The 24,712-nt window shown below is 39.7% G+C and overlaps 1 protein-coding gene across 2 annotated transcripts in view; it reads right to left on the bottom strand.

Moving 5' to 3' along the window:
* Window positions 1-24,712, bottom strand: part of NR1H4 (nuclear receptor subfamily 1 group H member 4) — a 69,837-nt gene that overhangs the window by 4,347 nt on the left and 40,778 nt on the right. For both annotated transcript variants that reach the window (XM_024256807.2, XM_024256806.2), the window contains exons 4-7: window positions 24,090-24,223; window positions 22,504-22,602; window positions 22,066-22,165; window positions 18,292-18,438 (exon numbers count right to left, since the gene is read on the bottom strand). In XM_024256807.2, coding sequence (XP_024112575.1) covers window positions 18,292-18,438; window positions 22,066-22,165; window positions 22,504-22,602; window positions 24,090-24,223 — 480 coding nt within the window. The remainder of the gene's footprint in view (window positions 1-18,291; window positions 18,439-22,065; window positions 22,166-22,503; window positions 22,603-24,089; window positions 24,224-24,712) is intronic.

The following is a 24,712-nucleotide window of genomic DNA, read 5'->3' as shown; positions in this document are numbered from 1 at the left end:
TAAGACTTCTAACCAGGTGCAGTGGCTTACGCCTATAATCCCAACACTTAAGGAGGCCAAGGCTGGAAGATTGCTTGAGCTCAGGAGTTTGAGACTAGCCTGGGCAACATGGCAAAACCCCATCTCTACAAAAACTACAAAAGTTAGCTGGGTGCAGTGGGCACATGCCTGTGGTCCCAGCTACTCAGGAGGCTGAGGTGGGAGGATCGCTTGAGCCTGGAAGTTGAGGCTGCAGTAAGCTGTGATTGTGCTACTGCACTCCAGTCTGTGTGACAGAGTGAGATGCTGTCTCTTTTTTTTTTTTTTTTTTTTTTTGAGATGGAATCTCACTCTTGTCGCCCAGGCTGGGGTGCAGTGGCGTGATCTCAGCTCACTGCAACCTCCGCCCCTTGGGTTCAAGTGATTCTCCTGCCTTAGCCTCCCAAGTAGCTGGGACTACAGGCGTGTGCCACCACACCTGGCTATTTTTTTTTTTTTTTGTATTTTTAGTAGGGACAGGGTTTCACTATATTAGCCAAGCTGATCTTGAACCCCTGACCTTGTGATCCACCCACCTCGGCCTCCCAAAGTGCTGGGATTACAGGCGTGAGCCACCACACCCGGGCCAAGATGCTAGCTCTAAAAAAAAAAAAAAAAAAAGACTTATTAGTGCCACTTCCTGCATTCAATAAATATTACCTTGGTGCCTGTTGTGTGCATTGCTTTATTCCACAAGAGCCATTGGATGGAGAATCGTGGTGACAGAAAAACAAAACAAAACAAACAATAAAACCTGTGATGCGACTTATGGATTAATTGAGATGAGGATGTTTCCCGGGATTGGTCCAGATGAGAATAGACTGCTCCATTTCTTCCAAAACAGATCCAGAGTTAAAGAGCTTTGGCTGAGCAAACCAGAATAAACTTTGATTCCAGACGCTAAAGAGTACAATTATCATCTAAGGTATACTTACCAGAAAGCCTAAATTCTCACTGTTAGAAGAGTATCATAAGTGAAATAACTCAGAAGCAGAAAATCAAATACCGCATGTCCTCACTGAACAACGGATACACATGGACATACAAATAGAAATAATAGACACTGGCAACTCCAAAAGGCGGGAGGATGGAAGGAAGGTGAGGGTTGAAAGATTACCTATTGGGTACAATGTTCACTATTTGGATGAGGGATGCGTTCACCAGAAGTCCAAATCACATCATTACACAATATATCCATGTGAAATAGTCTGGATGTTTGTTGCCTCTAAATCTCATGTTGAAATGTAATCCTCAGTGTTGGAGGTGGGGCCTGGTGGAAGATGTTTGGGTCATTGGGGTAGACCCCTCATGAATGGCTTGGTGCCTTCCCCATGGTAATGAATGAGTTCTTACTTTATTAGTTACTGTGAAATATGTATGTTTAAAAGAGCCTAGCATCTCTCTCCCTGTCTCACCATGTGACATGCCTGCTCCCCCTTCACCTTCCACCATGAATAAAAGCTCCCTGGGGCCTCCCCAGAAGCTGAGCAGATGCTGGTGTCATTCTTGCACAGCCTGCAGAAACATGAACCAAATAAACCTCTTTCCTTTATAAATTACCCAGTCTCAGGTATTCCTTTATAGCAATGCAAAACAGATTAACGCACCATGTAACAAACCTGCACATGTACCTCCAGAATCGAAAATAAAATTTTAAAAAATTGAAATAAAATGAATACAAAAAGGAAAAAAATTACTTCTATCATGCATGGACACAGCTCTCATTTTTCTCTATCTTACAGTGATGCAAATGGTAGTAAAAGATCCCGAAGTACGCTAGGATTTCTTCTTTTCAATAATTAACCCATCCTTTCCATGGATACAGTATTTCATATTTTTCAAACACATAAACGAATTTGATTCTGTACAAGAATCCTGTGCAGGAAGTACTGATAAGCCAGTATTACTATCCCCATTTCAGACTTGAGAAAGTAAGGCTCAGAGAGGGTAAGCTGAGCTGACTAAGTTTACTAGCATAATAAATGGAAAACCCAAGTCTACATTATCTGAATCTTGATCCAACACACATTCCCAAATTGCCTTTGGTGAAACACATATATATGCCACGAGACAGGTCTCTCAGGCAGCTGTAATCATGGGTAACCTGCTTTAAGAAAATCTTAGCTACAAACGTTCAGATGAAATAATGGGTAAATAATAAAGGAAGGTGATGAATTATTTTGTACTTTAAAAGATAGTTGTTTTTTGTTTTTTGTTTTTTTTTAAGATGGAGTTTCACTCTTGTTGCCCAGGCTGGAGAGCAATGGCACGATCTAGGCTCACTGCAAACTCCGCCTCCCAGGTTCAAGCGATTCTTTTGCCTCAGCCTCCTGAGTAGCTGGGATTACAGGCATGCACCACCACGCCCAGCTAATTTTGTATTTTTATAGAGACGGGGTTTCTCCATGTTAGTCAGGCTGGTCTCAAACTCCCGACCTCAGGTGATCCACCCGCCTCAGCCTCTCAAAGTGCTGGGATTACAGACATGAGCCACAGCACCCAGCCTATAAAGAGAATTATATGATTTATTTAATTTTTTGGATTTATTTAAATTTTGAGCACAATAAATGTTTAAATATGTTTTAAAAAACAGTCTTCCCAAATTAAATCCCTGCTATTTTCCTCTCTGGTCAAAATACCACCCTCTTCTCCCCTTTGACTTTGATTTTTTAATTGACCCCAGTGGACTCTATTAACAACAATGTCTTTGTTGAGCAATTTGGGGATTACATCATGTGGAAGATTGCCCTTTATCCAGCTGTTACAGAATGAACTAAATACCCATGACTCAACTAGATACAACTTAAAGTGCAGAGGATTGGAGAATGTGAGCCTGGAGAATACCAGTCCTGGCTTCCAGCAAACCTAGTGGTTAAGAGGTCATAAGCCAGCTCTGAGTTTGAAACCAAACTCCACGACTTGCTCTTGAGACATTACTTAAACTCTTTAAGCCTTCATTTTCTCATCTGTGAAATGTTGTCACGTGTAATATAATGGGTACTGCATATAACAGTAGTGTTATATGAGATATAGAGAGAGCGCTTAGCACAATTCCAGGTTCATAGTAAATCCTCAATAAATGTCAGAGTAGATAATTATAATAGTAGCTATTATTATCATTATTCAGGAGAACTGAATCAACACATTAGGCCATCTTAATCTCAGTTCATCTTAAGTCTTAGATTAAACGTGTGAACTTTTGTCTTTACAAAGCCGTGTAGGTTTTTAAAAACCAACAAATTCTGCAGATTACTGGGGATAAATACAAACTGGCTGATCAGTGATTTGCCTCAGTATTTTTCCAGGTATTAAAGCTAAACCAAGTTCTCTATTTTCTTGGTAAGGTTGTTCTTTTTCATCTTCAAAAAAATATCAATCTTTATGCTTTCTTCAGCATTCAGAGACTACACTCCTCAGGTTACCTAAAATAATAATTTATGGCCATGCCATTAAATTAAATAGTACATGAAGATTTAGGGATGATATTCAAGACAGCTGATTTGAAAATATTAAAATTTTTAAAAATTTCTTTGATTGCCAAATTTCCTATTTCATTTGCCTTTCTAAATCCCTACACACCTTCCAGAGATGTTGCCTCCATTAGCTATCTAATTACAATTGATAACATTTGGGGAAAATAAGGTTAAACTTTTAAAATGATTATTTCATCTTGTGCATGTTGTAAAAGCCAAGAGTGAATATAGAGAAAATGTAGAAAAGAAATAATGGGAGAGTTAAAAAATAATTTTCCTACAAGATAGATAAACATAAATCTACTTTTGGAATTAGAGTCAACAATCAGAGTTAACCATGCCAACATAAACGAAGGGCTTGTGAACCAGCAATTTCTAACATTGGAGATGTAACACTAACATCATCCTGAAGGGGACAGCCTTTTCCTGTTTTCCTGCTTCCTTCTTCCTGGAGAATTGCTTAAAATTTGCTTCATTTTTGCTTGAATGACGAATTACCTGATTTTTGGTCACAAGGGGGGGCTATTTTCTAACTTAACTACCAAAGATTTTGCCACGGAAAAGTCTGAAAATGCAAAAATAATTTTATGTTTCTGCTCCTGTTTCCTATTTGTTTCCCCTTTTTTAAAAAGAGGTATGTGATTAATAAATTATGTTCAATGATCAGAAATATTCTTTGAGAGAATAACCATTTGATAGAATTAACACTACACTGCTTTAGGTGTTTTAAATGTTAAAAGTCTTTTATTTCCTAATTAGCTTTCTAGTCATAATTGGGAACAAAAACGAAGCAGGTGTGTGTGTGTGTGTGTGTGTGTGTGTGTGTGTGTGTGATTTACAAGTATGCATATTACACAAGACATATATCCTGGTATCTTAAATACCTCTATATGATTTATTCTGATGACGTCCTCAAGATGGACTGAGCATCTGGTTAAAAATGATACTATTTCCTTAAAACCATGTAACTTGAAACTTTTCTAGAAATGACATCACCCCATAGCACAGAGGTCAAGGTACAAATCCCTGACATGGCACACAAGGCTACATCTGCCTTCTGCTTTCCTTTCAAACTAATCTCTCAGAAGCTCAATAGTTTCCCTAGGAACTAATGACACTGATTCATCTAAGGCTCCTAAAGCTGATTCATCTTGTTGCCTGTGCAGGCTCCCTTCCCCCTCCCTGCCCCATGGCCATACACTATGGTAGAGGCAAATCCGAGCTCCAGCCCAAGGTCCAGCCACTGTTGGTCTCATTTCCCACATCAGAGGTTGGTGTAGTTAGGGACAGCAGTGAAATTTGGGCCCATGAGACTAAAGGAGAGTCTACTGGGAAGTTCCTAAGAAAGATTTCCATGCTGAGGAAGACAGCATTTCTTTTTCCTTTGACCAGTGTTGTGCCCGGACATAGTGCCTGGCACTGGTGTGGCCATTAGATGACCAGGAGGAGAACCAGCCCGCGGGGACGGCCAATACGCCAAGGATAGCGAAGCAGAAAGATGAGATGGATCTGTGTTTCCGATGGTGGGTTCTGCCCCTAAATTAACCAATTCTGCTGTCACCCTTCCTCTGGGTTTCTTGTTTGAGCTAATATATTTTCTTACTTTTTTAGGCCATAATGAGTTTATTTTCTGTAGCTATCAGCCAAGAGCATTCTGACAGCTCCCCTAACAAGTGGGATACACTTTTTATGTCTTCATGCTTTTTCCTGAAATACAAGGCAGGATCCTTGTTAGACTAAGGCACCCCATCCATGGTTCAAGGCCAAGTTCAAATTTTGCTTCCTCTATGGAGCTTTCCCTGTCACAGAGAAGCAGAATTAGTTACTTCCTTTTCTAGGTTCAATTCTATTGCAACTTATCACAATTCATATCTCTCCTTCTCACTGGAGTGTGAAATACCATATACATTTTATAAGAGTGGGAATCGGCCGGGCGCAGTGACTCACACCTGTAATCCCAGCACTTTGGGAGGCCAAGGCGGGCGGATCACAAGGTCAAGAGATCAAGACAATCCTGGCTAACATGGTGAAACCCTGTCTCTACTAAAAATACAACAAATTAGCTAGGTGTGGTGGCACGCGCCTGTAGTCCCAGCTACTCAAGAGGCTGAGGCAGGAGAATTGCTTGAACCCGAGAGGCGGAGGTTGCAGCGAGCCTAGATTGCACCACTGCACTCCAGCCTGGGTGACAGAGCGAGACTCTGTCTCAAAAAAAAAAAAAAAAAGAGTGGGAATCAGTTACTGTTATCTCCAGTGCCTGCCATGCTGCCTGACCCATAAAGGGTGCTCCATAGATTTTTTTTAAGACAGAATCTGGCTCTGTCACCCAGGCTGGAGTGCAGTGGCACAATCATAGCCCACTGCAGCCTTGGCCTCCTGGGGGCTCAAGCAGTTCTCCTGCCTCAGTCTCTTGAGTAGCTAGGACTACAGGTATGCACCACCACATCCAGACATTTTATTTTTTGTAGAGACAGGGACTTGCTATGTATTCTAGGCTGGTCTCGAACTCCTGGTCTCAAGCAGTCCTCCCACCTCGGCCTTCTTACATGTTGGGATTATGGGAGTGAGCCACTGTGACTGGCCAGATATTTCTTATTCACTTCTGCATCTCTAATAACTAGCATCCTTCTGAAGACATAATAGGAGATTAATAAATGCATGTTAAATCAGGCAGTAGTATGTTTTCGTAGTTCTTTATGATGAAAGTGACATAGTTGTGAGATGTGATGGGGACAAGGGATGCCATTAAGGCAATGGACATATTCTTGTGGTGCTAAGAGATTGGACTATGTCCTCTATTTCAACTGCTAAACTTTCCCCAGGGAGTCATTTGTGCCATACTCTTGGTCCTAAGTAAACAGCTGCCATCAAACTAGCAATTCAAAAAAGAACTACTTTAAATATAAAATATTTAATTTAAAATATATAATAAATGATGTGCTTCCCATTAGTCCGAGTGGCTAAAAACTATCCGGCCTAATTAGGTCTCACCAGGGCTTAGGAGTTACCAGAGTTTGGACTGTCAAGTTCCAGATTCAACTCAACAAAATTCACCAATATTTGTATTCCTGCTATGTGTCAGGCACTATATTAGTGCTGGGAATCTGGGAATATGAAGTCCTCAGGCAATTAACAGGTTAATGGAAGAAGCAGATACAATCAACTCTCTGTGGGTTCTGTATCCATGGATTCAACCAACCACAGATCAAAAATATTTGGGAAAAGTATTGCAACTGTAATGAACATGTACAGACTTTTTTCCTGTCATTATTCCCTGAACAATACAGTGAAACAATTATTTACATACCATTTACATTGTATTAGGTATTGTAAGTCATCTAGAGGTGATTCAGAGTATACAACAGGATGTACATAGGTTATATACAAAGGCTGTACCATTTTATATCAGGGACTTGAGCAGCCATTAACTGGTATCCAAGAGAGATCTTGGAACCAATCCTCTATGGATACCAAGGGGCGACATGACATAAATAAATAAATAATATCTAAAACTGAGCAAGTACAAAAAGCTTGGGAAGTACAGCTGAGGAACAATGGATTCTGCCTAGGGGCAATGGAAATATCCTCACTTGTATTTCTTTAATGTTTCCTCTTAATCCAAGGAAGGTTTCTTCCTATAATTTGAGTCCTAAATTTGCCCATGCAAAAGTTATCCTGTGACCACTTTCAGAAGCAAAAGTAGAGGTGTTAAGATTTCCAAATTTTAACTAAAGCATTTACCCTTCTTATAAATATTCTATCATTTGTTTCTTTACATTTCTAACCCCTCTCAAAGACAGTATCTGAACTGATAATCAGCTTAGATTTGCATCTTTGGAAAACATAGTTCTGGTAACTGTTTTCATTTTGTGCAAGCCGAAAAGGCTAAAGCAGTGAAATAATATAACAAAAATAAGCACAGTATATTTTAGTATGGTACTATTAAGGGCTACAACTTCATCACCCTAACAAGATTATCTCCTTTCTCTGACTTCATTGTCTATTCATTTGATCATTGACTTAAAGTAATTTGAAATTGCTAACAGCTGCTTATACTTTATCTCTCAGCCGAAGGGCAGAAACCATGTTTTACTTTATATTCCCTGCTAGCAGATAGTTGGGCAAATATTAGAACTTGGTGAGTGACAGATGCCACATATAGAACGAGTTCTGGGCTCTGAGTTAGAATACCCACCTTCATGTCCTCGCGCTCTTTTGATTAGCTATATGAACTTGGGCAGGTCATCTTGCCCCTCTAAGCCCGTTTCTACATCTATAAAATAGGATATTTTATAAATAACACTCACCTAGTGAGGGCCATTGGGAGCAGCACTAACAGGATGATGCATGTGAAAACATAACATTGCAAAACATGAGATATATTGTCATACTGGTAAATTCTTACTGAATTGAACATTTTATTTATGTCTCTTGTGGGGATGGAAAAAGGCCCAAAACTACTATAAATGTCACGGGTTATTTATATTTGAAATGGACAGAACAAGTTGCTTTGATCTCTGAGAGGTTATTGCTAATTTCCTTAATGTTAAAATGTAAACTTGGGCCAGGCGCGGTGGCTCACACCTGTAATCCCAGCACTTTGGGAGGCTGAGGTGGAAAGATCACCTGATCTTAGGAGTTTAAGACCAGCCTGGCCAACATGGTGAAACTCCATCTCTACTAAAAACACAAAAAATTAACCGGACATGTTGGCCGTCGCCTGTAATCCCAGCTTCTCAGGAGGCTGAGGCTGGAGAATTGCCTGAACCCAGGAGGCGGAGGTTGCAGTAAGCCCAGATCGTGCCAATGCACTCTAGCCTGGGCGATAAGAATGAAACTTTGTCTCAAAAAAAATCAAAACAAAACAAAATATAAACTCATTCAGTGTTAGCAAACCTATTTCAGTCTATAATATTTTATATACTATGACTATTCCTATTTTTATTGACAATTCCAACTTAAACCCCTAGTTTGTAAGTAATGGTACATTAGGAATAAAATCAATGACGCACTAGAATTGTATAGAAACAACTCAAGCACAAATTATATCAGATATAAGTTCTAAAGCCTCAATTAACATAAATACTCTAATTCTCATTAAAAGCATCTCAGAGACAGTTATCTTTGTGTATGTGATTGGGATTTAATAATAGCAAACAAAAGAGTACGAATTTGAAGAACAAGAAAAGAAATTTCACATCATATTATTTAAAGAGTTGCACAGGCATAAACAGAGTAACTTTGAGCATTATGTTACTCTGGAATTAAATGTACAATAGAAATAAGAATGAATTGTATTAGCATAAGAATAAAAAGTTAGTCTGAAAGGTCATCTTGCAAGATCAGGTTTTTATGTGTTGTGTGGAAGAGGCAATGTTCTGAAAACCCACTGGGAGAAGGAAATTCATAAATATTAATAAATGAAAACATTATAGATAATAAAATATGCAGCACCATGTGAGTTTGGATGGTTTTTATTGTCACAATATATGGTTGATATTTGGAGAAAGTAGCTTATTATAAACTAGAAACATGCATATTTATTTACACAGATCATATTCTGGAAAACTTCATTCTTGAGCTTTTCTGAAACTTGAGGTATCACAAATTCTGAAACTTATGAAATTACATGGAAGATTTTTTTCTTTTTGATTATATGTATTCTAACCAACAAGACCCTCATCATTTCTCACCTAGTTATTGCATTAGTAGTTCTCTTTACAGGTCTCTTGTCTCAAGGTGTGATGAAGAAGTTAAGTTCTTGCCAATGGAATGCCAGTAGAAGTTATATGTAACACTTAAGGATTATTCACTTACAGGGAGGGTGAGCCATTCTTTTTCCCCTTTGCCCTCCCTACTTGCTGGAATGTGTTTTTGTTTGTTTGCTTGTTTTTGAGACGGAGTCTCACTCTGTTGCCCAGGCTGGAGTGCAGTGGCACTATCTCTGCTCATTACAACCTCTGCCTCCCAGGTTCAAGCAATTCTCCTGCCTCAGCCTTTGGAGTACCTGGGACTACAGGCACATGCCACCATGCCCGGCTAATTTTTTGTATTTTTAGTAGGGATGGGGTTTCGCTGTGTTAGCCAGGATGGTCTCAATCTCATGATCTTGTGATTCGCCCACCTTGGCCTCCCAAAGTGCTGGGATTACAGGCATGAGCCACCGTGCCCGGCCTGGAATGTGTTTTTACCAAAATGATGGGGAGCCATACTGGACCATGAGGAGGAAGTCAACTCTCTGTGGATGGATGAGCATGACATCCATCTGTATGGATAGAACTATGACACAGAGGGACACTATGAAGATTCTCTATCAGTCCCATTCTCCTCATGCCCAGACTATTATAAGATAGAAATACATTTCCATCTTGTTTAAGCACTCTTTATTTTTTGTCTCTGTTACAGCAGCCAAACCTCTAACTTAAATTATGCATGAAATCTATTGTGATTAATTCTTTTCATATATATTTCTCCTAGAAGATGAAGTACTTGAGGATTATGACTTTATCTTATTCATCTTTGTACCACCAGTGTACTTATCCCATAGAAGTACTCAATAAAAGCTTGTTAAAAAAAAAGTAAACAAATAAACAAATACACGTCCTAATGGAAATGATCTTCCATTGCTACTGGATAGTTGCCCTACAGGCAGAGTCAAATGAAAATGATAAGATTCAAAGCTGACTAAGTGTCTCATCAAGTGAGAGGAGGGGGGCTAATGAGCCACCACCCTGAGAAATATGAGGAGATATTCTGATGAGAGATGATATGAGTCAGAAAGGCTTGCCTGTTCTGAAGGTTTAGGGGATGCAAATCATCTCTACTCTACAACTGATCATCAGAGGTATTCTTTTTTTTTTTTTTAATTGAGATGGAGTCTTGCTCTGTTGCCCAGGCTGGAGTGCAGTGGTGCAATCTTGGCTCACTGAAACCTCCGCCTTCTGGGTTCAAGCAATTCTCCAGCCTCAGCCTCCCGACTAGCTGGGACTACAGGTGCATGCCACCATGCCCGGCTAATTTTTTATATTTTTAGTAGAGACGGGATTTCACCGTGTTAGCCAGGATGGTCTCAATCTCCTGACCTCGTGATCCACCTGCCTCGGCCTCCCAAAGGGCTGGGATTACAGGTGTGAGCCACCGCGCTCGGCCCATAAGTATTCTTCAGGCAAAAAACAAGTGTTTATAAAGTGCTTAATATAATAAAAAAAGGAACAGGGCCAGGTGCGGTGGCTCACGCCTGTAATCCCAGCACTTTGGGAGGCCAAGGCGGGCGAATCATGAGGTCAGGAGATCGAGACCATCCTGGCTAACATGGTAAAACCCCATCTCTACTAAAAATACAAAAAATTAGCCAAGCATGGGGGCACGCCCCTGTAGTCCCAGCTACTTGGGAGGCTGAGGCAGGAGAATCGCTTGAACCCAGGAGGTGGAGGTTGCAGTGAGCCAAGATCACGGTCACTGCACTCCAGCCTGGGCGACAGAGTGAGACTCTGTCTCAAAATAAATAAATAAATGAAACAGAAAGAGGAATAAGACAATTGTTTCTGTTGGAGGTGGCTGATTTGTGGCAGAGAGGCTCCAGCAATATGTGGTAGCCAGAAATCATGGGAACCCCAAGGTGTAACTGCCTGACTTTGGTTTTTGAAGCTTTTGTGTCTTCGTGGCTAGAACCACATCACTTGCCTCAACAGGTTTCAATTCTGGCCCAGACTCAGAAAACTCTGGGGAACTCTGTGAAGTTGTGCATACCACTTCAGGATTATTCCTTTAAAGAGAGGGTGTGCCACTCTTTTTCCCCTTTGCCCTCCCCACTTGCTGGAATGTTACCAAAATGGTAGGGAGCCATAGTGGATCATGTGGATGAAGTCAACTCTCCGAAAACCCTGGGGAGCTCTGTGCGCATCTAATTCTAGGAACTTGGCTCCAGCTTTGTTTCTTGTGACAATCTCTGTCTTGACATATTGACTAAGCTTGGGGAGTTCATCTTTCTCTAAGCCTGATCGCATTTCCTTGAAGCTGGGGTTTCACCACATATCCTTGAGCTCCAACTCCTATGGCATGCTCTTGAAAGATACCTTTTCTCAACAAAGTTATAGTTGAGAATGAGTGGGAAGAGATGTTGGAAATGTGAAGAGAGAGAAGGTACAAGACAATTTTCCATAAGAATAAGAGTGAATTGGCTAGGGAAAAGGGATACATGGAAAGTACTGAGGTCCACCTGAAGTGTTTGATCACTAACTTTGGGTAAGCCAGTCATACTGTTTCAGTTCTCAGGCTCAAGCACAGAGTAGGTTAAGAGTCGTACTCAGTCAGGCAGAGGGTTTTCTTAGGTGAAAGAAAGACAAAGAGTTGAGAATATCTGGTGAATGATCCAAGGAAATGATCATATTGATGAACCATGAACCCTAAGCCAAGTACTGAGGAAAGTGTGGTCAGGCAAAAGGGAGTAGAGTCAATGGCTGGAGGGTTAGTGGATGGAGGGTCAACAAATGGATTTTTGTTTTTTGTTTGTTTGTTTGTTTTTTGAGACAGAGTCTCACTCTGTCACCCAGGCTGGAGTGCAGTGGCGTGATCTCGGCTTACTGCTGCCTCTACCTCCTGGGTTCGAGCAATTCTCCTCCCTCAGCCTCCCAAGTAGCTAGGATTACAGGTACCTGCCACCACGCTGGGCTAATTTTTTGTATTTTTAATAGAGACAGGGTTTCACTATGTTGGCCAAGCTGGTCTCGAACTCCTGACCTCGTGATCCACCCACCTCAGCCTCCCAAAGTGCTGGGATTACAAGCATGAGCCACCGCACCTGGCAATGGACGTTGTTTTGGAACAAAGAATCCCTAGAGTCAGGGTACTAGAAGGTGGCAAGCTGGAAAGTTAGAGGGTAATATCAGAGGGAACAGATACTTGGGATGGATATTTTGTTATTGGGATTAACAGGGTCTAGATCTGGCATAGAATTGATAATATCTACCTCAAAGTGCTACAAAGAGCAAACAATATTTTTTGTGAAGCAAAATGTTAGCCATGGAGATGACCCACTCAGATCACCCTTAAAGACAGCCCACAGTAGGGAGTATGGCTGGCTGATAGCCTCCAGCTGCTGCCCTGTGAGTGCTGAGGACACACTTTCACCAGTCTTGCCTCAACTGGTGAATGAGCCTAGTGGGTGTGTTAGTGCTGGTCCATTCAGTGGGCAGCTCGGACTAGGTGTCTCTCCAATGGCCTAGCTGAAACTTTCTCAGGACTGTGCTGTGATCTGATGCTCTTCATGCCCAATCATGCCTTCCTGCTCCCCTTTCACAGGTGTCAGATCAGCATAATGGTGTAGAGTCTCCTGGACTCCACCTGCTTCCTCCTCCTTTATTCTTCAGAGGCATTTCCCCCAATTAACTTCTGACACATTTAGTCCCATGTTGATATCTGCTTCTTGTAGGACCCAAAGCTCACACAAACACTGAGAATACAGCCTGACACACAGTGGTGCTGAATAATTATCTTTCTGGTGCTATAATTAATAGATCCAGACATTACGCATATATGCCCCCTGTTTTTTTTTTGTTTTTTTTTTTTGTTGTTTTTGAGATAAGGTCTCACTCTGTCACCCAGGCTGGAGTACAGTGGCACAATCTCAGCTCACTGCAACCTCCACCTCTTGGGCTCTAGAGACCCTCCCACCTCAGCCTCTCAGCTAGCTGGGATTACAGACCCATGCCACCATGCCCAGCTAATTTTTTTAACTTTTTTGTAAAGATGGGGTCTCGCTCTGTGGCCCAGGCTGGTCTCAAATTCCTGGGCTCAAGCAATCTTCCTGCCTTGGCCTCCAAAGTGCTGGGATTATAGGTGTGAGCCAGCATGATCAGCCTTATATATGCCTTTCTATAAACATAATTTTCCTCTTAGTAGCCTTGTAAAGTTTTTTGGAAGACTATTTTTCCCCTTTTAGCTGAACCACGGTGGAAGGGATTTTCCCCACCTCAGCCAGGCTGGGGAAGGAATCTGGTACTAACCCAGTGCTCATCATGGAAATGGCAGCAATCTGACTTGGCTCAGGACCCAGAAGATCTGATGGAGCCAGGCAAAGATTTTTTTTTTTTAAAGGAAGCTGAGCATCCAGGAGAGAAAAAGAGACAGAGAAAGAAAGATAGAACAACCACTGGATAATTCTCCTGCAGATGCCCTCTCATCAAAACATTTCAATTCATATGGCAGACATTGTACCCCTCTTTTTCATTGTCTGGCACCTGAATCAACTTTAAATGACTCATCTTTGAGGAGGAGGCGGAGAGAGAACACAACAGAACTTCCATATCCAAACTGTCTTTTTCCTTTTCTTACACTCAAATGCAAAAGAGATATCTGTTCCCCAAATTAACTACTATAGGCAATGTCTAGAAGAATGTTTAACCAACTTTTTGTTGGTTACTTGTCAGCTTTGGACATTAACAACTCTGATATTCAGGGAAACAACCATCTGAAAAGTAAATAAACAGACCAGTTTTATAGCTCCGGACAAACCTTCATTCATTTTTTTCATTTGTTCCACAGAATTTTTTTGAGCACCCAATCCAAGCCAGGCATGTGCTAGGTGCTTGGGATAAAATACTGACTCAAAAAGAAGAAAACCCGTCTTATTAAGTTTTTATTATCAAACTTCAGGCAAGACTGCAGAATAAATATTAAAGTTAAACATGATTTCAAAGAGATCAAATTGGTTATGAGGTCTGTTTCAACAGCTTTAAAAAAAACGGGACATGCAGCTAATAAGTAGTGGAGCCCATATTCAATCCAGATTCCACAGTCATATCCTTAATCACCACTGTCTCTTGATGAATAAACCAAACATACATTCGCTAGAGTAGAGATCTGTCAGTAAAATGAATAAATTTTGTCATGAGTCATCATTCCTTTTTATTTTATTAGTTTTGTAAGAATTAGATTTGACTGATGGATTTTTTTTTTTTTTTAGACGGAGTCTCGCTGTGTCCCCCCAGGCTGGAGAGCAGTGGCGCGATCTCAGCTTACTGTAAGCTCCACCTCTCGGGTTCACACCATTCTCCTGCCTCAGCCTCCCGAGTAGCTGGGACTACAGGCACCCTCCACCATGCCTGACTAATTTTTTGTATTTTTAGGAGAGATGGGGTTTCACCATGTTACCAGGATGGTCTCGATCTCCTGACCTTGTGATCTGCCCGCCTTGGCCTCCCAAAGTGCTGGGATTACAGGTGTGAGCCACCGCAACCAGCCAACTGGGATTCTGTTAAAGGGAGCACCACCACAGTCTATGGAAGCCAGAATCAAATAAATGACAAAGCTAAGCTGCTGAGGCCTTGCCCATCACAGGTTGAAGCCACTATAATTGTCTGCATAAAGAGAGAACCACCAGTGTATGTTCAATAGTCTAAAACAACAATTATATCCATACATGTGAAAATTCAGCCTGTCCTTTAATTCTTTCCTAAGTTAAACTGTCAATTATTGATTGTGGCTTTCAAATCAGGATAATTCAGTAGCTGGCGTAGTGACTAGCTAAAACACCCATCAGGAAAATTGAATTAGTTAAGAGAAGAAAAGCAGTAAGACTTGTAGAACTGAATGGTGCCTTGGAGGTTACCTGATTCAACCTTTTCCCCTTAACCTGGACATACACACACACACACACACACACACACATACACACACACAATCTGCCCAGAACCAAAATCCATATTTCTTGACAACATAATGTCTTTTGAAAGTTGATAAGCTACAAAGATATATCTCCCAGATCCTTTCTCTTCTCTCCATTTCTCCTGGTAGCAAGCGTCACATCTTTGAGACTTCTTGCCTCCTAAGAGGTGACTTCTGTCCTGGCTTACCCTAACACTGCTAGAAAATTTGTAAAGCTTGATTTTGACATTTTCCCTCCTCTGCTCAAAAATCTTCCATGTCTCCTATTACTTGGGAAATAACAAAATAATTAACCCAGCATCCAAGGCCCTCAATAATCTGATTCTGTCTTTTACTCCTTTCCATTTCCCTTTAATGTAACCCTTAATTCAGTCAGCTCAGCTACTCACCCTTCTTTGTGTGCATTCCCTGAGCTTTCTTGCCTCTTTCTCTTTGCCCCTGCTGGTCCTTCTCTCTTGCACCCTGGGTATTCAAATCAAATCTCATTCAAGTCCCAGCTCAAATGCCAATAAAACTTTTTCGGAGCTCTCTCAACTAGGAGTCATCATCTCTCATTTTTCTCTTCCATATTTTATCATAATCATGGACAGTTAATCTCTTCCCATTAGACTGTAAGCTTCTTAGGGGAAAGAATATGCTTGATTTCTCTCTTCACTGCCACCACAGTACCTTGCCCTTAAATATTTGTTAGACTAGTAAATTAATGAATATATTAAGAATAATGCATCTTTTTAAAGTGTGTGGTTTTTAAATCTACCAATGATGCTAATTATGCTTTTTGTTTTTAACTAGGAAATAACATAATGACTATGGAAGGACTGCCTTTAAAAATAATTTTCCATTTAAAAAATTATTTCACTTCTATCACAGATGCAGAACTACCTGAAAACTTTCCCTCTAATCTCTATCTTAAAATATTGGTTTTAAAAGTCTTTAAATTTGCTTTGGTTAATGATAAGACTTTAGAAAGAAAACATCCTGAGAAGTCATCTCATTCATTCCCCACTCCCAACCCATATATGAAATCTCTCGGGAAAATAAGAACTCATCCTATCTTAAGGATCTCCTAAGATAAATTGCACAGAATTCCTGGTAATTCATCTCAATGTCTCTTGGGCTTCCCTGTCACAATGTTATTCCACAATAAGTTAAACACTGAGTAACTTGTGCTATTATCTCGTCTTTTGAGAGGTAGTATAGCATAGTGGTTAAAAACGCACAAAGCCTCTTTTTTTTTTAAGACCGAGTCTCACTCTGTTGCCCAGGCTGGAGTGTGGTGGCACGATCTTGACTCACTGCAACCTCTATCTCCCGGGTTCAAGCAATTCTCCTGCCTCAGCCTCCTGAGTAACTGGAATTATAGGCACGTACTACCATGCCCAGCTAATTTTTTGTATTTTTAGTAGAGATGGAGTTTCACTATGTTGGCCAGGCTGGTCTTGAACTCCTGATCTCAAGTGATCCACCCCCTTCTGCCTCCCAAAGTTCTGGGATTATAGGCGTGAGCCACTGCACTCAGCTGACACAAAGCTTCTGAAGTCAGACTTCCTCTCTGTCATTGGGAAAGTTATTTAACCTTTCTCTGTCTCAGCTTTTCATCTGCAAAATGGGAATGATAATAGCAATTATTCATAGAATACTTGAGAAGATTAGATGAAATCATATATTTAGAAAAGTGTCTGAAACTGGCTGGGTGTAGTGGCTTATGTCTTTAATGCTAGCACTTTGGGAGGCTGAGGTAGGTGGATCACTTGAGGCCAGGAGTCCAAGACCAGCCTGGCCAACATGGTGAAACCCTGTCTCTACTAAAAATACAAAAATTAGCTGGGTGGGATGGCATGCGCCTGTAGTCCCAGCTACTTGGGAAGCTGAAGCACAAAAAAAAATCACTTGAACCCAGGAAGGGGAAACTGCTGAGCCAAGATCACGCCACTGCACTCTAGCCTAAGCAACAGAGCAAGATTCTGTCTCAAAAAATAAAAGTTAACTTTGGTCGGGCATGGTGGTTCACACCTGTAATCTCAGCACTTTCGAAGGCCAAGTCAGGCTGATCGCTTGAGACCAAGAGTTTGAGACCAGCTTGGGAAACATGGAGAAACCCTGTCTCTACTAAAAATACCAAAATTAGCTGGGTGTGGTGGTACATGTCTATAATCGTGGCTACTCAGGAGGCTGAGGCACAAGAATTGCTTGAACCTGGGAAACAGAGGCTGCAGTGAGCCGAGATCACACCACTACACTCCAGCCTGGGCAAAGAGCAAGACTCTGTCTAAAAAAAAAAAGAAAGAAAGAAAGAAAGAAAAAGTGTCTGAGACCTAGTAAATGACTTATAAATGTTGCTATTAAAATGTCTTCTTATTTTATTTTGATACAGATATATGATAGCTGGATACTTAGTCTTACATACCAGAAGATTTTAAATAAATAATCTTTTTCTTGGCTGAAGAATCCTAGCTCCTTTGTGCTAGTTTTTAAAAATCAGATGAATTTTCCAATCTTTTTTTTATTTTTATTTTATTTATTTATTTATTTTTTATTATTATTATACTTTAAGTTTTAGGGTACATGTGCACAATGTGCAGGTTAGTTACATATGTATACATGTGCCATGCTGGTGTGCTGCACCCATTAACTCGCCATTTGGCATTAGGTATATTTCCTAATGCTATCCCTCCCCCCTCCCCCACCCCACAACAGTCCCCAGAGTGTGATGTTCCCCTTCCTGTGTCCATGTGTTCTCATTGTTCAATTCCCATCTATGAGTGAGAATATGCGGTGTTTGGTTTTTTGTCCTTGCGATAGTTTACTGAGAATAATGATTTCCAATTTCATCCATGTCCCTACAAAGGACATGAACTCATCATTTTTTATGGCTGCATAGTATAAAGTCTTCCTTTGGCTCTTCATCTTAGTGCAGTAAAGGGGTAGTTTTGCTACTTTGCTATTACAATAGAGATATTTGAACCAGGACTCTAGAAGTCTTATCGATTTAACACATATCTTTTTAGAGCCATTCTTCATGCTAGGCACAACAGGCATATAACATTGCATAAGATTGGCAAGAGCCCCGCCTTCATGGAGCACACCAATTTTACTCATAGAAACAAACTCTTTTACCATTAGCCAAATCACTTACCACTATTTCGAATTCTTTCTTCCAATAGGTCAGAATGCCCAGACGGAAGTTTCTTATTGAAAATCTCAGCTGAACGAAGGAACATAGCTTCAACCGCAGACCCTTTCAGCAAAGCAATCTGGTCTTCATGGTCCAAAGTTTGAAATCCTAGGTAATGATGATAATCAAATTGGTATCAAGGAGTAACAATGTTTCATGATCACCATCATTGCCATTGATAAAACATTTTCATCAAGTGATTTTGTAGTTGTTTTACAATTGGGTAGTCTAGTTGAGTCCATTTGTACTTGCCAATAAAATAGAGGCTCTTATCTTCATTGAGCAGAATTTATTAAACAAGCTGGGCAAAGGGAGATGTCAAGTCCAAGCAGATACGTATATTATGGCATAGATACACTGATTCAGATGAAGAAACCCTCAGAAACTAGACACAGGCAGATTTTCTTTGAGCCATTATGTTAGTCACACCTGATGTGACGGGGTCAACTTTGCATATTGGAAGCATCTACAAGCCAGAAAAAAACTTTATATGCACCCAGAATATTTGGCTAACTCATGAGTCTTTAGTCAAGCTAAAGAATGGGTAGTATTTCCCAAAAACAGCCAACTAAAGTTATGTTGATGTATCTGCTCTGAACTCAGTACTGCAACACACAGGGTGGGGGAAAATCAGAAAAATATGGTAAGAATTGCCAACCTGATGGAATATAACACTACCTGGAAAATTCAAAGTCGTTCTCCAGGCTTACATGGTACAGTCCCAACAGCTTCTCTGAACTCATTTTCTACTCCTCATTGCCCCTACTCTTTGTGTTCCAGCCACACTGACCCCTTGGCCCTGCTGTGAGCACACAAGCCTCTTTTTGCCTCAGAGATGAATGTTCTTCCCAGATATCCCCATGCCCCATGCCCTGCTCCTTCCTGCAATCAAGCCTCTGCTCCAGCATTCCCCAATCTAAAATACACTCCGCACCACTACTGGTCTCTACCTGCTTTATTTTAGTTTATAGAACTTATCACCACCCGACATGATATTATAGATTTATTTGCTTATTTGTTAATTATCTGCCACCTCTACTGGAGTGTACATTTCTTGGGGGCAGAGGCCTTGTTTTTGTTTACTTTTGTATCCCCAGTTCCTGGCACATAATAGGTACCTAAGAATTATTTGTTGGATAATTGACAGATTGAATGAATGAATGGGAAACAAAACACAAGCTCATGTGCATGCTGGCACATACACTCACATGAATAGAGATAACACCATCAGGGCCTAAATGGCTTAGGAAGAACTAAATAGCAAAGGGAGTATAGACAAGAGAGCAACGCTAAAGATTGAGCCACCATCCTAGAGAATCTAAGAGCTTCTTTGAGGAAAGGGGCCGTGTCTTATTGCCCTCAGGGACTCCATCACCTTGGACAGTGCCTGGCATAGGTTGTGCTCAATGAATACTGAATGGAATGATTCAATTCAGTTTTTCACAAAATATCCCTTCAGTACTGGTATTATATCCCTATTGCTACTACGTGTAATAATGCTATCTCTGTCATTATTGTCAATTTTTTTCCTTCTCAAGGGTTTTTGCCTTTTATTTCCTTCCATATTTTAAATTTTTTTTCCTTCTGCTTTACTCATTGAACACACGCTAATTGTACTCGCTCCCTCAGGAACTAGGCTAGGCACTGGGAATTAAGAGATGTCAAGATATTGCTATTGCTTTCAGATAAGCTACCTTCTTATGAATAAGGTTTTTATTTGTCTTCAATTATTTCTTGATTCAAAACCAACTGACCATTTGAACTTAAAAAATCTCTTCCCATAAATAACCAAAAACATCTCCCTTTTCCAGTTCTTTCCCCCACAGTTTTTACTCTCATGTAATCCAGTTTTTTATTGAGATTGCCTTTGGTTTAATTAGCATATAGTAAATTAAGTTCCTCTTTCATTGTTAATAAAGAAATGAGAGCATATTAGTGTTTCAATGATAGTGAGAAATTTCTCCTCACACTTTATGAGTTTTATGTAGGCTTATGTCTATCCGTGACACATTTAATAAAATAATAGCATAATGCTGGCAAAAAGAAGGCAAATTAACATGTTTAATTAAAATCCTATGTCAGAAGTTATCTTCTATAATTTAATATTATAGTATTATGCTGCTATACAAGGTATTTATTATACTCTTCTAGACTATGGGATTTCAATACACCAATATTTTAATAAACACTGAAACAACTAAAACCCATTAGCTTAGATAGCATTAATAATGTGGCAAAAAGAATTTGAGGCTGGGATATAAGAAGACTCCCACATTCTAGTTTCTATACTGGCACCATCAGAATGAGTGTGGATAAGTAAGTCCCTCTCCCTCACCTTACACATACAACTGTTTCTCAAGCCCTATCAGTTTTTGAATCTCTCTTTTTTTGTTTCTTCTTCTCTTCCCCACTGCTATTGCTTTATTTCAAGCCCTGTTGCCTGGACTTGTGCAGTGGCATACTACTTGATCTTCCCTGCCCCCAGGCCCTTTCCATTCAAATTCATCTTACATGAACCTGATTAAGTCATTTCTGTATAACAAAAACTTCATCATTTCCCTCTGTTACAAAAACCACCAAAATCTCTTTGCTGTCCAGGGGACACAGATTAAATTCCTTAGTTAGGCCTTCATCAGTCTGGTACCAACTTACCTTATTGTCTAACCTAGGAGCCCACCACAGACACTATGCTATAACCACACTGAATTTTCTCTCCTATCTTGAATAATCCTATTCTTGTTCACGCCTCAGTGCCTTATAACAAGCAGATCTCTCGGCCAGACATGGTGGCTTGCGCCTGTAATCCCAGCACTTTGGCCAAGTCGGGCAGGTCACTTGAGGTCAGGAGTTTGAATCCAGCCTGTCCGATATGGTGAAACCCCATCTCTACTAAAAATACAAAAATTAGCTGGGCATGGTGGCGTGTGCCTGTAGTCCCAGCTACTCAGGAGACTGAGGCAGGAGAATTGCTTGAACTCGGGAAGCAAAGGTTGCAGTGAGCCAAGATCATGTCATTGCACTCCAGCCTGGGCAACAGAGCGAGACTCCATCTCAAACAAAACAAAACAAAAACAAAAAAAACAAGCAGATCTCTCAACTTGGAATGCTGCTGCTTCTCCACGCCAACTGGAAAACTTCTTTTTCTTTTAGACTCAACTCAAATATGATCCTCCCTGAAGTCTCTCCATCTTTCCTAGACACAATTAGCAACCAGTTCCTCTGTATTCAAATAGCACTTCATGTGTATGTGTATGTATGTGTAATTATTATTATTATTATCACCTTTGATCACTCTCCCTGAAGGTAATAGCCAGGCACTTAGTATAGAGTAGGTATCAACAACTGCTTATTGAAGGAGTAAATGGGTGAATGACAACTTTGCAAAGTTTCCATTTTTAATCTATTGATTTGAAAGAATTATTATACCTTATTTTAAATATCCTTTCTAGTTCTAACATCTTATGTCTATAGTAGTTCGACAGTTAATTTAAATCAGATATTAAATGATTTTCATTTTACAAAGAACAGACCTGCCTTTCTCAATGTCACAAGACTATTGTAGAGAATAGCAGCGAAATAAGTACATGTGAAAATACTTGGCAAAGTAATACTGAAAATAGAGCTGATCTCACAGGAATGTTTTGAAAATTAAAACGCCGTATGTAAAATAGGTAATCTAATCTGTGGGCACATATTCCTCTCAATAAATATTAACTTTGATTATCTAAAAAATACCTGGTAGCTTTTTTGTGAATTCTACAAGAACCTGTACATGATTGGTTGCCATTTCCGTCAAAATGAGAAAATTTTCTTCTGCACTGAATTCTTCTTTTAACTAAATTTTAAGAAAAAAAACAAATGATTAATAAGTAGATAAGAAAATGATAATATAAAACCATTAGACTAAAGAAAAACTAGGTTTAGATGATAAAATTTGAAAACCCATCTTACTATTTCTCAGATCTTTGGAGGGCAATTACCATTATCAAGATAGGTGGGAGACTTCATACTCTTGAATTGTTTAATGTTGCTAAGAGTTTAAAAGTCTAACTTGAATTCTCAGCTCTAATCATTTCAAAGTAACATATTCACATATAAATTATACCTCCAAGGCAATAAAAACTCCAGAAAATATTAACTTTAAACCCACATATTTTCAGATTTTATACATACAATTTTATTTGTTATTTCCTGAGGCATCCTCTGTTTGCTATATGAATCCATAATAAAACGTAGAAGAGTCTGTTGATCTGGGGTGAGTTCAGTTTTCTCCTACACTGGCAAGAAAATAAAATGTGTTAGGGAAGGTGTGTATAAAGCCTTCTTTCTATATGTGCATTCATCTGGAGGGACCTAATGGCAGAAATCATAAAAAAAAAAGCCATAAATACAGCAGGAACTATGAGTTCTAATAGAGTGTATAATTTCTTTCTCTGGATCCTCAGGCAGGCCATATCACATTTCACTGAATTTTCCTATCTGTAAAATATGAATAACAAAATATTCCACTTGTGTATTTCTTAAGAATAAATGGTAGTCTGGATATGAAGACTATTGAGCCCATTCATATTGAGGGTCACTGAAAGTTCAAGCTTTAATTATAACTAATGAAAGGTTCTCATATAGTATGACTACTATGAATACTATATTCGTATAGTATTCTACATGAATTCCACCTGGTGAAGTCATCTAAGAGTATTCATGTGGAGGAGGGATCAACAAACTGTGGCCCATGGACCAAATCCATTGGATTTTATAAAGTTTTATTGGAACACAGTCACACTCATTTGTTTATGTATTGTCTATGCTACTTTTGCACTAAAATGGCAGAGTTGAGTAATTGTTGTAGATACCATGTGGCCAAAGCCCTTTAAAGAAAAAAAGTTTGTCAACCCCTAAAATAGAGAGTCAACAATCTGGACAATTCAGACCCCAAACATCTCTTTCTCCCACTATAGCATCTTTTGAAGAGTGTGAATAATTATGTCAACTCTTCGCTTTCTTATACGAAAGTGTTACTGATGAAGCACTATGGCAAAATAATGCTTTCATATAAAATACTTCTTCTTAAATAAATACAAAAATACGTATTTGTAAAATTAAATGTGGGTAAAGTTTTCTTTGTCAATAATGTAATAAATGTTGAGAAGGGTGTGGTTTGGACAATCGTAGCTTATTGGTTTTTCAGCTAATGGCAAAATAAAATTCCATCAAATGTCCTGTGCATTATCACAATGTGTTTGTCTAAACACCTTGGATGCTGTTCCCCTATTTTGTCCTAAGTTGCTCAATGGATTTCTTGAGAAATTTGTAACCTCAGTGGGTAGGACTTTTCTCTATTGGTCCACATATGTGTATTCACCCTGTTTTACTCATTTATAAGGATTAATCCACAGCCTCTATTGAGACCACGTTCTTCCCAGTTTGAGACTTTCTTCTCAAAAAGATGGAAAAAATGGTCATCAATACTCAGTTGGAAAAAATCCATTTTATACACCAAATCATTCCTGCTGGCAAACACTAGGTAGTAGGACTGGAATGGAGTCAGAGAGAAGGAAAACTTTCACTTTTTAGTTTATGCATTGCTATTATTTGAACGTTTACAACAAAGCATGTATTAGGAATCCATTTTAATGAACAATTGGACTAGAAATTCAGCTGTGCCTGTGGCTTTAATTTGAAAGCCTCCTGGCCAGCTCACTATGTACCTAGAAACTCAGTTCCTGCCAGTCTTGGCAGACACCGTTGCATATTATTACCCTGCATGACTTTGTTGTCGAGGTCACTTGTCGCAAGTCACGACCTTCACTGTCTTCATTCATGGTCTGATCTGCATGCTGCTTCACATTTTTTCTCAGTCGCTTAGATTTACACTGAATTTCAGTTAACAAGCCTAAAACAAATAAGCATAGAGACTTCACCAATCACAGAAACTACTGTTGGGTGTGTGGTCATAAAACCACTGATATGTACCTGGCCCAGAAGATCCCCTATGCAATGGCACAGAACTAACGCTAGCCTTTTATGCATTTTAGAAAGGGAAGGCCAAGGTTTGAGACTTAACCTTGAACAAGTAGTTTAACCTCTGTGAGTCTCAGTTTCCTCATTTGTAAAATGGGAATAATATCTACCTCATAGAGTTTTGCGTAGGTTAAAAGCAATAGATCATATTTAAATGGGCTTTATATAAAGAACTTGTGATATGAAAGCATTGTACAAATGCAAGGGATTCAGTCAATGAAAAGGTGAATGACACTATCCCTGTTCCTGCTTCTAGGGGACTGTGAAAATTGGTGTTTTAAAACATGCCATTAATATTATTTTCAGCCATGTTTACATACTGTACCAGAAGAAGGATATTGAATTTCACATTAAACACATA

Source organism: Pongo abelii, chromosome 10 (genome assembly GCF_028885655.2).
Source record: "Pongo abelii isolate AG06213 chromosome 10, NHGRI_mPonAbe1-v2.0_pri, whole genome shotgun sequence".
NCBI classification, from domain to species: Eukaryota; Metazoa; Chordata; class Mammalia; order Primates; family Hominidae; genus Pongo; species Pongo abelii.
This window is presented reverse-complemented; position numbering and strand designations above follow the sequence as displayed.